Source organism: Microplitis demolitor, chromosome 4, assembly GCF_026212275.2.
Source record: "Microplitis demolitor isolate Queensland-Clemson2020A chromosome 4, iyMicDemo2.1a, whole genome shotgun sequence".
Taxonomy (NCBI): domain Eukaryota; kingdom Metazoa; phylum Arthropoda; class Insecta; order Hymenoptera; family Braconidae; genus Microplitis; species Microplitis demolitor.
Window position 1 is genome coordinate 20,539,509 of NC_068548.1, and position 11,817 is coordinate 20,551,325.

Consider the following 11,817-nt stretch of genomic DNA (forward strand, 5'->3'; position numbering starts at 1 on the left):
TAACAGATAAAATATCAATATTTTTATATACTTTTATTTATATATTTTCTTTTTCTTATATTATTATATTTTAGATAAAATTTTATCATTTAATTAAAGAGCGCACGCGTCATCAGCCCACGCGCTTTTTCTCAAACTCTACGCATGCTTAGCGGGAATTATATTTATTTTAATAATTAATTACACTTATTATTAATTGAATTTATTTTAAAAAATCACTTTACCAATTAAAAATTTTTTATCGATATTTAAATTATTTTATTATGAATTTTATTGTTGAAATTACAGATATTTCATATTAAAATAACTTATATATTTATATATATAGAAATAATTATATTTAAGACTAATGTATATCGATATATAAAAAATAATTTCGATGTTTAGTCGTTTTAACTAACGATTACACACGATTTTTGATTATAAATAATAACTATCTCCCACTAACGTCATATTTTTTTTCCTGTAAGTCGTTACAGAGCTTAAAGAATAAAATAAAAAGTTAATTACCAAGCGTGAAGCAGTTAAGATAATTTTTTACAGGAAAACAAGGTAATTAAGATGAATAATTGGATAATAATTTAATACTGTATATAAATTTCCATATTGGAAAAAATACCAAAATATTTTACCCTTGATTTTTTGAGTACTAAATAATAGATATTAAAATTAATAAATAAATATTAATGATGTATTGTTAGACATTATTTTCATTTTCATTTCCATTTTCCAAAGACTCCTTATTTGCGGCTATGAGATTTTCCCACTGAGCAATAAGTGTACTACGACGTCGCGGATTTGGTTTGTGTTTCCCACTTCTATTTTCTCCTCGATCTGAGTCATCGTCATTAAGTGTATTCGATGATGTCCCACTTCTTAGTGAATTCGATCCATCGTAAATATCTGAATCATTGTCATTACCAATTTCAATCAGGTTTGGTTGAGATTTTGCCAGCATCCTTGACCTCATCAACCTACAAAATTTTATTTATTATATTTTATATTTTAAATTACTTATATATATACATATATATATATATATATATATATATATATATATATATATATATATACATATATATATATATATATATATATATATATATATATATACATATATATATATATATACACTGTAAAAAGAGCGGTGTTAAAAATTAACTCAATTTAACTCTGCGTGGTGTTAAAGTGAAATAACGCCTGTGTAAGCGGTGTAATTTGCAGGATCCTGAAGTTAGCAATTACAAAAAAAAAAAAAAAAAAAAAAAAAAAACTAAAAAATGCACATTTCGAAAATTTTAAAAACTTCAGGTGAAATTTTTCTAAATATTTTTTTTTATAAGTCATCGTTTTGAAAAATAATCAAAAAATTATTAGACGTTGGCTAACTTCAGTATCATGTAATTTCCCAGTATTAAATCGATGTAAAAAAAAATTTCCACATATAGAAATTAGAAAAAAAAATGTATTATATATATAAAAAAAAATATAAAAATCAAATGAATATTATCTGGAGGAAATTTCAATTTTGCTCTGTACTTATTTAAATGATTATTATCCGTTATTTATTTAAAAATTACATGATTTTACACCCAACATTTTAATCACCAATAATTTAATTAATTAATAAAAACTCTTTTTAACTGTAGAGATCGAGTAAATAAAAATTTTTACGAAGTAAAATATTTTCAACACCAAAAAAAAAAACTCTAACACCGGTAAAAAATATTCACACGGTTTTCGGTGATGAAATCTAACACCTACACCGTTTGAACTTACCCCGTTTTTTTTACAGTGTAAATAATATATAAAATAAAAAATACCTCAGTTCATTTTCCCTCTCTTTCATATCATTGAGTTCTTTCTGAATTTTTTCTTCAACCGGAACGTATCCTTTTCTAGTTTGCGGTTTTTTCGGCTCATCATCCGGTTCTATTCTCACTTCCAGACTTTTACTCAAAGCACGAATGCTCTGAGGGTTCAGGACAATGGTCGGTGTCGGTGGTGGTGTCAAACAATCGGCAGGTGGTGACGAATTTTTGTTGAAAATTCTACCACGTGTCGCTAAGAACCTGTGCATTAGTCCCTTTTGACTTGGTGATGTTGCAAAACGCAGCGGTGTCGGTGTCGTACGTGCCGATATAACTCCATTAGTCATTTTGGGTGTGAGATTATTATTATTAATATTATTATTATTAGACGTCAGTGTCACTGACGGCTCCAATATCTGGGGTGTTGACGTTGTCCTCTTTAACTTTCCCGATATTAATGCTTGTGGCATTCGACGAACCTGTTAAATAAATTATTTAAATATATATTTATTATTATATTAGCTTTTAAACTTTCACCAATTATTGATATAGCTTTCATCGAACAAGACACTAATTAAAATTTATCAATGTAGATTTAGTTCTTTATATATCACGAAAATTTTTATTCATCACGAAAAATAAATTACAGGCGACCGGTGAAACAATTCCATGAATTGATGAAAATTATGTTAATTACTATGATGATGATGATGATGATGACGATGATGATGGAACTACAAGGATTGGAGTACAATGAACGTTAAATACGTGAGAAAAATATATATTATATTGACTAAGATTACTCATTGTAACTATATTGTAAATTTGTCATATGTTACGTGTAAAAAATCGACATGAGGACACCTGAGGCAAGTCTGTAAGTACTCTAATAGATTATTACGTGGCTCGATTGTACGTGACCTCGAGAATTAAAAATATAAATTACTGACTACGTGTTTTAAATTTATAAAATTTTCGAAAATAACAAAGTAATTAATTATTAATTATAAACTTCTTAAGACATTTATGTGGAGTTTTAAAAAATTATTAAATTGGAGCTATAAAACACTCAAGTCTAATCAAATATAATTTAATTACACGAGATATAAACAATCGTGTTTAGTTTTCTTATTTATAACTCTTTTCTCAAGTATTTCTACATGACAAAATAAATAACATTTCGCTCTCCATAAATTTCTTAGGCAAAAAAAAAACATTCTCACAATAAAATATCTCACATGACATTCCAGTGAAAATAGTCAATATTTAGCTAAGACATCCGTCTATTGTCAATTGTCTAAATCATGCAACGCAAACTTTAAGATTAATTACAATACAAATTACCCGATACACTCAAGACAAAACTAAACTACTCTGTACAAACATACCACATACTCAGTATGTACTTATTCATATCACAGTAATAGAAATAGAGTTAAAAAAAAACAATTCTCTACCTTAGAATCAACAGTTTCGTGTGATGTTGTTTTAATACTTCCGACGTTTCTCAACTCGTGCTCACGCTCAGTGACCTCTTCAATTTCTCGCTGTATCCTGTCTGTAGCCTTCTTCAACTGCTCCTTCCTAAGATCAACCTGCAATATAAAAAAGTTAAATTTATACTACTTGCTTAAACTCTAAAAAGGAGTATACATTTTTACTCTCAATCAGACTCAATACACTCAGACATTACTCTAGCAAGTTTATTGCAATACCCATAACTCTTTTTAACGTTCACATAAAGTCTCTCCTTAACATACTGACTCTCATGTTTAAGAAAACTAAAAAAAAGCAGAAAAAATTTAAATCATAAAATCCCACCGCGGATGCGGACACACTCGCGATCATAAAGTTCATGAGTCACTTGACTGACCATAACTGATGCAAAAAAATTACTCACAAAGAATTAAAAGTACTGATGATTAAATATAAATATCAATGATCAATAATCAATAATTGCTAAAACGTTAACTGATAACCGATAACTGATGATAAGTGACCATTTAAATTTAAATTATTATTATAATATCGTAAATATAAAACCTTTGAGCAAAGACGTTTGTAGTCTTGGGGATAAAATTTATTTATAAAAAAGCAAACTATGGACGCGGGCCACTGGAGTCCAGGAATGCCGGTGGTGTAGATGCGACGAAGCGCGCGCTCTAACTAACTGTAACTCGCGCCTGTTACCTTCCCAACTAAAATGGGCCAGACACTCTTTCTACAACCACATATACTAAAAACACATGTCCTACACCATATAATATTTACTTACACATATATATATGAATAATAAACATATATATACATACAGATATACTTTAAATGTAAGAACCATCTGTTCTCCTCAATTTTTTTTACCTGATAATTTTAAAACCCCGCCGAAAGTATAAAACTCTTCTTCGAAATCGTATAACATACATTAATTTTTCAGTTATTTTATTTTTTAAGATAAAACCGGTGAAAGTCATCCAATTACAGGTACAATCGAGAACGAAATTGTTTTTATACTGATACGTACGCGTTTCCGAAATAAAAATAATTATTTATAATTAATTTTTACAGAGAACTCGACGGCCAATATTTCAAAATTTATCAATTGATAAGATAATGCTTCCCAGAATTATTATTTAATTTTATGACGTAAATCATTAAATTTTTTTTGTTATTTTGTTATATTTAATATATATTTTTAACCGTAAAATTTTAAATATTTAAATATAAGATATATATTCCTAGCAATAAACCACCGAGTACTGAAACTATTTATTATGTACGTCGGTTCAACGATCGTAATTCTTGGTCGCGCATCAGGAGCACAAGGACCTTGTACTCTAAACCTCTCCCTTTAAATATTAAAATGCAAAAAAAAAAAACCAATAACACAAATCATTTATTTATTTCTCAATTAATAAGACATGTCATTATTATTTTGAAATGTATTAATTATTTCTTCCTATCATTAGATCATTACATATAAAAAAAAACGTATGCAAATAAAGTTATGTTTTTATTATAGTCTACAATAATATGAAGGTCAGAAAGCCAATAGTTCATGACAATTTGTTCAGGTATTGAATAAAAAAAATATTTTTATTTTTAAAATTATCATTACATTTTTATTTAAATTTCCTAAAATAAATAAAGTTAATTAAAATAAATAACAATTATCGTGAATATAAATAATTAATTATCGATAAATAAATACGTACCTCCATCTTCATTTTAAAAATATTGTATTTTTAAAAAAATGTATTATCTAAATCAACTAAAACGTTTTTATCAGCTAGCAAAGCTATAACTGATTCAATATCAGATACAAAACACTTAATATTTTTTTTTAAATATATATACGTGTACATATACATATATATGTTTTTTATCAGATGGCAAACTAAAAAACATTTACGGCAAAAACGTTTATCACTCTAGTTACGTCACACACTTGTCTTAATAAATTATTGTACTGAGTATTTTAATATATTTCATATCAGTGAATTAATAACTTAACTTTTTACATAAATGTATAACAAAATGACGGTATAATAATAATATATAAAGTAATAATAATTTATTGTAGTAAAAATATGAGATTTATAAGGAATTTCAAATTAAAACGATGGGAAATTGACCAGACATACGTGAGTTACAGATCATGGCCGAGCGTCATGAGAAAATTCCAGTATAAATACTCCAGCTTGAACAAAACTGTCTTATTAAATATAATTTGCTTTTTTTTTTAAATTATTTCTTTTTTTTTTTTGCAATTATTTAATTATTTTGTTGCTCACAACTTATCACTTTAAATCATTTAAAACCTACTGATAACTTATCTATGAGACAATTTATTTTTTATTTGATTTGTGAAGTAGAAAAATATTTTTCAAGTGGACAAGTTTTTTTTAAAATATTTCTTTTTTATCTTTTTATTTTTTAAAATTAGAATAATGATAAATGTAACTGTAGCACCGGTCAGTACAGTCAGTACCACGAGATCCTCGACAACTTGTTCACTGACTACACCAGTCAGCATTAAACCCAAGTGACCTTGTTCTCTTACACATCACCGTTCTCCAAACAAAAGCAATACAATACACAATGTGAACTAACTAACGTTTTCTCTGATTTACTTTTTTTTCGCATGCAAACTCTTTGATTTACAGTATTTTGACATTCTCCGTTTTTTAAAAACTACCGCGCTCTTTTTAAAATGAATATATATCAAATTCCCTGGTTGAAAATTCTGATTGAAGTCCGATTGAACAATCGGAATGAATCAGTTTCAAGTGGAAAAAAGTGCTGAAAACTAAAAATATTATTTTCCAATTGAATTCCATTTTAAATTTTTAATTGAAGTGAAACTTTTTCAATTGGAAAATAATATTTTTATTTTGATTGGAACCGATTTGTTCTGAATAAAAACTTTGACTGGGATTCAATTGGTTTCAATTGAAAAATGATATATTTTTTGGAAGTTTCTGATTGATTCTAATCGGAAATTTCTGATAAAATCCTAATGGTGAATCGAATTTCTCAACCAAGGTTGTAGCAAACAGGGTTGAAACAGATTAGTGTTTCAAGTATTATCATTTCAAATGATGATGCAATTATTAATATGTATACATGTTAGTGTAATTCTTGATCGTTAATTATTAAAATATGAAATTAATAATCTGAACATTAAAAACTACTTGAATTATAAGCAGAAGAGTAAATTTAAATAAAAAAACTAGTGGGAACTTTTCGCGGTTGGAAAACAGATTCAAAAATTTTGGAACTGGATTTTTCAATAACTTTTTGTGCAAGAGCTCTGATTTTAACGAATTAATTAATTATTTTTAATTGATTCTGTCCTTAATTTTCAAAAGTATGTCGTTTTATGAAAATTGAATTATAACTTTTGAAAAGGATTTAAAGGAATGATTATTTTTTGATTGTCGATCATTAAAAGTTATCGAGTCATCCGAGCATTAACTTGAAGGATATTTAGTATTAAGAATGAGATTACATTGTAAAATAATACCGGAAATTAAAAACTTGCATTCAGATCGCGTTCAATCTAATTTTTTAATCGTGCGCAAAGATAATAATTACTTTCTAAAAGTTGTTTAATTGATTTTAATTTTATAATGTCTTGAATCAACTCCCGGGCACTTTATTAATTATTTCAAATAATTAATATTAGTTTATTTATTTTTCATAAATTCAATTTTATAATTTTACAATTAAGATTCTCAGAAAATTTTCATAAAAAGTTATTGAATATCGAAACTTATGAAATTCTCAAAAAAATTATTATTATTATTATTGAGTCAAAAATTAAACAAATGTACAAAAATTATCAGTAAATAATAAAATTGAACATAATTACCTTGAATTAATTGTAAATTTAATTAACAAAACCTTTCAAAATTTTTAAGTCAAATTTTTATGAATGTAACTGACAAGTAGGAATTTTTTAAATATTTGAATTAAATAAAATGTAAATTCAAAAATGCATATTTACATAAATGAAAAATCTGTACGCGCATTTTTTAAAATTTCATTATTGTAATTAATTAATTTACTTATTTAAAATTTATAAAATGTCTCATGGCTGCTATATTCACTCATAAATTTTTTTGGTTTCATTTGCAAACAGAATTTTTGGGCTTTAAATCGATTGTGCAGTTTAAATCTAAAATATCGATAGAATCGAACCACCTGATCTCGATAAATTAATCGAGTGAAATTCAAAGTGTTTATTATCACATTATTATTTATTAATTAATTTATAAATTATTTCTATTTAAACTTTGGTATTTAAAAAATAATTAATTAACTTAATCAAAATTTAATTGTTATTGTATATTTTAATAGAAAAGAATTTTTAAAAATTAGGTTAGGTTAGTTTTTTTTTTTTTTTTTTTTTTTTTTAAGTATTTTAAAATAAAATTTATTCATGGAAGGATTTCTGCCAGTTATAAGTAAGTTTTTTATTATTTAAATAAACTTTATATTTTTATTAAAAACAAAAAAATATTTTAGCGTCACCCAAACCATCTCCACAGAAAAATTTAACCGGGAACCCACGAATCATCAAGGACTTAGCTGCTGATATTCATAGAGATATTCAAACATGGAATGGAATTCACTTGCACGGATTGTCAATTATAAAATCAATAACAGCAATTAAAACTGATGACTCATTTTCAGAAGAGATACTAGAGCTTTGCGATCAGTTAGAAAAGGATATTGAACTATTGGTAATATTTTTATTGTCAATTATTTAACCAATAGTCTGGTTGCACGTAACTTTTATTCTTGTAATCAAAGATAAACATTCATAGAAAATTTGGTAAAAATGATTATTTACTTCAGTTGGTTCCATGCCAACTAATTCTTGGCAAGCCATTTGACAACTTCTCACTGATCAGGAAATTATTTTAGTAGCAATTATTTTTTTAGTATGTATTAGGATATTAGTTGTCACGGGATCACTTTAGAATGTTCTGGAATCAGTTTACGACAAAGTACTTCAGTCAATAATATTTAAATTTTATACGTTTGATAAAATGTAGAAGGAGATTTTAATACAAGACATACATTTAAAAATTAATAAAAAATATCATGTGGAGACAGTTTATTTTTTAATTCATAAATGACCGCCAAATGAAAAATAAATCAATATGCATTTTATAAATAAATCTTTCTTCCATATTTATTGAAAAAAAAAAAAAAAAAAATAAGTAAATTGAAACAGCTGCAATATTAAGCTGCATCATAATCAATTAATTATTTTAGTGGAATAAAACATATATTGATATGAAAGAAAATTGTTGGCTCATAAAAAAAAAATCCCGTGTAAAAAAAAATGCGTTCAAAAAGTTCTACGTGTGGAACTTCTAAACTTGAGACAGATTAGAACTTCAAGTGGAACTTTTGTAGTTTTCAGAGTCAAAAAAATTTAACTAGGACTTTATATGAACGAACGTTTTTAAAGCATATGTTTGAAAATATATTTTTAATACTTTATCCTTGTCCTGTAAAAAATTTCTATCAGAAACGAATATGACCCCATAAGAATCAACAAACATCCACAAAAAGTTCCAGTAAAAATTCGTAAAAATACGTTTTGAAAAATATATTTTGAAAACGTTCTTTTTTAAATTCAAAATTTGCCCATATAAAGTCCTAGATAAACTTTTTTTTTTCCATAAAAATTACAAAACTTCTACTCGAAATTCTAATCTCTAATGTCTAATCTAATTTTTCAAATTTAGAAGTTTCATATTTCGAATTTCTCAAGTCAATATTTCCCAGCAATAATATTACATGTCATAATTTCCCATGACAATGCAGATTATAAAGTTTCATTACATATTTTTACCCATGGGAATTTTTTATTAATTATTCATTTGTATATATATTGTAATTATGCGTAATATATCATTATAAAAAACTGGCGGTAAATTTAAATACTAATATTAACAACATCACTCTATAATTTTATTTTTTTTTAATATTTAAATTACGAATACTGATAATTATTATAATTAATTAGTCTTGAAATAATTTCATCACTTAAACTAAATGGATAATTTAAAAAATAATTAACTCACTTTACAAAATTTGTAAAACTAATGTTTATTTAAATTATAGGATGGAGTTGTCGTAAGACTAAATCGTGCGTTATCTCAAATAAAAACAGTATCACTAATCCATAACAGTAATGATAAATTATTCAAAACATGGTCAACTAAAAAATTCGGTAAATAACTTTCTATTAATAAATTATAGAGACTAATGGATTTAAAGTATTAATATTAATAAAATAATTTAAATATTTAAATAGAGAAAGCAGTCGAACAAATTTACGAAGCCTATAGAGAAGAAGCTGGATTTAAAAGATCAATATTAGAAAATGTCGCTCATGGTTACACTGATTCCTGGAAAATGTTACATCTAGCGGCTTGGGTCCATCAGCCAATGTTACCTCATAATTTGAATACTACACTAGAATCTTTACTCATTGAAACAGGCCACAGATAATAATTAAGATAATAATTTCCCAAGTAGCACAGAAACAATTTTAAGATGTCTTCTAAAAGGACAAGACAAATTTTTTTTTATATCAAAGCCAAGTTTTTTATGTAAACAATACATATAGATATTGGTCTTAACGGTAATTAAAAATTTGTGTCTGCACCTTTAACAAAAATTCAAAAATGAATATTTTGTTTATTCCTTCGTTCAAATCCAAGATAAACTTATGTATCAAAAAAATCGTTTTGATTTCAGATGAGGCAGTCATGAGTTGTCCTACCTACGGCAAAGAGACTTTTTTTTAAGGTGTCTCTCCCCACTACTACTAGCTTATTTTTTAATATTTTTTCATAAAAATTTAGCAAAATATTCTTGGAATGGTGCTTAATTATGTCACAAATTTTAAGAATTTTAATAAAGAAGGTACTCTGAAAAAAAAATCACAAAAATATCCTTTTTTTTTTTATCTCAAACACTTTTCTCCCTTAAGCAGATATTTTTTCGGTGACGAAAATTTCTGATGGCTGTCAAAATTTTGTTGTCTTTTCGATGGTTAAAAACCAGCCTAGAACTTCTATTTTATTGATGCCACAAAGCCGTGTGCTATTTAGGTATGACCAAGTATTTAAAATTACATAAATAAAAATAAATATATAATTAAAACGTACTTTTTTTATTTAATCATATTGACAGTTTAAATTATAATTATAACACCTGTAAGTTAGATTTTATGGAATTGACATTTTACATCTTTAAGCATATTTTATACATAAATGTTTTATATTTTTTTATTAAACATTGAGCGTTTGTAGTTTTTTTAAAAATTATAGATTATGAAAATATTTACAAATGACTTATTGTTTAAACCATGATAGATTACATGGATGGAATATTTTCTTAGTATGAAAATATGTCTACATTTATTTAACTTTTTTTTTCAAATCATAAACCGAGGCCTACCAAATTTTTAAATAATAATAACTACAAAATCTCACTTTTCTGATATTAATTCAATAATTTATGCAGATACTTTTTATTTTTACCATAAGTATCAATTATTATTTTAAGTATTTCAAACCAATGTAATTTTCATTCCCAAATAAAATAAAAAATAACCAGAACTTTTTTTTATAAATATTTTATCTTAACAATTCGGAAAAATATATTCATATTTTTATTTTAACAACTATCCTATTTATTATAAAGTATAAAGTATATAAATAAATATATACACAGAAAATAAGTTATTGTCCAAAATGAAGTTCTTCAAACTCCGAATTCAGATTTCGTTTAAACTCAATAATAATTTAATTTGAGATCTAAATATAAAAAAAACAAAATAAGAACGAAGAATTAAATTATGAATTTTTAAATTTAATAATTTGTCACATATATCAGCTAAGGACTAGCTCAATAAAAATCTACAGAATTAGCATTAGCTCCAAGTTCTTAGACTTAAATCTTCATGATCCTGAAGTTAACAGACAGCTAGCAATGTTCAGATTTTTTTTTTCAACAAGCCAACGACGAAAAAAAAAAAACTGAAAATATGCACATTTAGAAAATTAAAAAAACTATATGTGCAATTTTTTTTTCTGTAATTTGACGTTTTTTAAAACATCCAAAAATTATTATACATCTACTAACTTCAGTATTATAAAGTAGCAGACAATTAACAATTTTTGGATTTTTTTTTTTTTTCAAAGTCAATTACAAAAATAAAAAAAAATGCACATGTAGAAAATTAAAAAAACTATATGTGCAATTTTATTAAATATTTTTTTTTTGTAATTTGACATTTTTAGAAAAATTTATAAATTATAAGACGTCGGTTAGCTTATGATACTGAAGTTAGCTGACGTTTAATAATTTTTTGAATTGATTTAAAATGATAAATTATAAAAAAAAATATTTTAAAAAATTGCACTTGTAGTTTTTTAAATTTTCTACATATGCATTTTTTCATTTTTTTTTTTTTGTA

At 25.3% G+C, this 11,817-nt stretch overlaps 2 protein-coding genes across 7 annotated transcripts; one reads left to right on the forward strand and one right to left on the reverse strand.

Moving 5' to 3' along the window:
- Window positions 1-270: 270 nt before the first annotated feature.
- Window positions 271-7,057, reverse strand: LOC103581029 (putative uncharacterized protein DDB_G0285119). Of its 6 annotated transcripts, none has more exons than XM_008563003.3 (4): window positions 5,024-7,057; window positions 3,269-3,406; window positions 1,824-2,290; window positions 273-974 (listed from the first exon to the last, which is right to left on the reverse strand). In XM_008563003.3, exons 1-4 carry the CDS (start codon window positions 5,033-5,035, stop codon window positions 698-700), a joined length of 894 nt encoding a protein of 297 aa, XP_008561225.1. In that variant the 5' UTR covers window positions 5,036-7,057; the 3' UTR covers window positions 273-697. The 6 variants fall into 6 exon arrangements, with proteins under 6 accessions (XP_008543061.1, XP_008561225.1, XP_008561226.1 ...); XM_008563004.3 differs by lacking the exon at window positions 5,024-7,057 and adding an exon at window positions 4,173-4,366; XM_008544838.3 differs by lacking the exon at window positions 5,024-7,057 and adding an exon at window positions 3,712-3,823.
- A 395-nt stretch (window positions 7,058-7,452) lies between these two features.
- Window positions 7,453-11,799, forward strand: LOC103581026 (cyclin-dependent kinase 2-interacting protein). The gene is made up of 6 exons (XM_053738791.1): window positions 7,453-7,777; window positions 7,839-8,056; window positions 9,453-9,561; window positions 9,646-9,975; window positions 10,092-10,259; window positions 10,330-11,799. Exons 1-4 carry the CDS (start codon window positions 7,753-7,755, stop codon window positions 9,840-9,842), a joined length of 549 nt encoding a protein of 182 aa, XP_053594766.1. The 5' UTR covers window positions 7,453-7,752; the 3' UTR covers window positions 9,843-9,975; window positions 10,092-10,259; window positions 10,330-11,799.
- The last annotated feature ends 18 nt before the right edge of the window (window positions 11,800-11,817 follow it).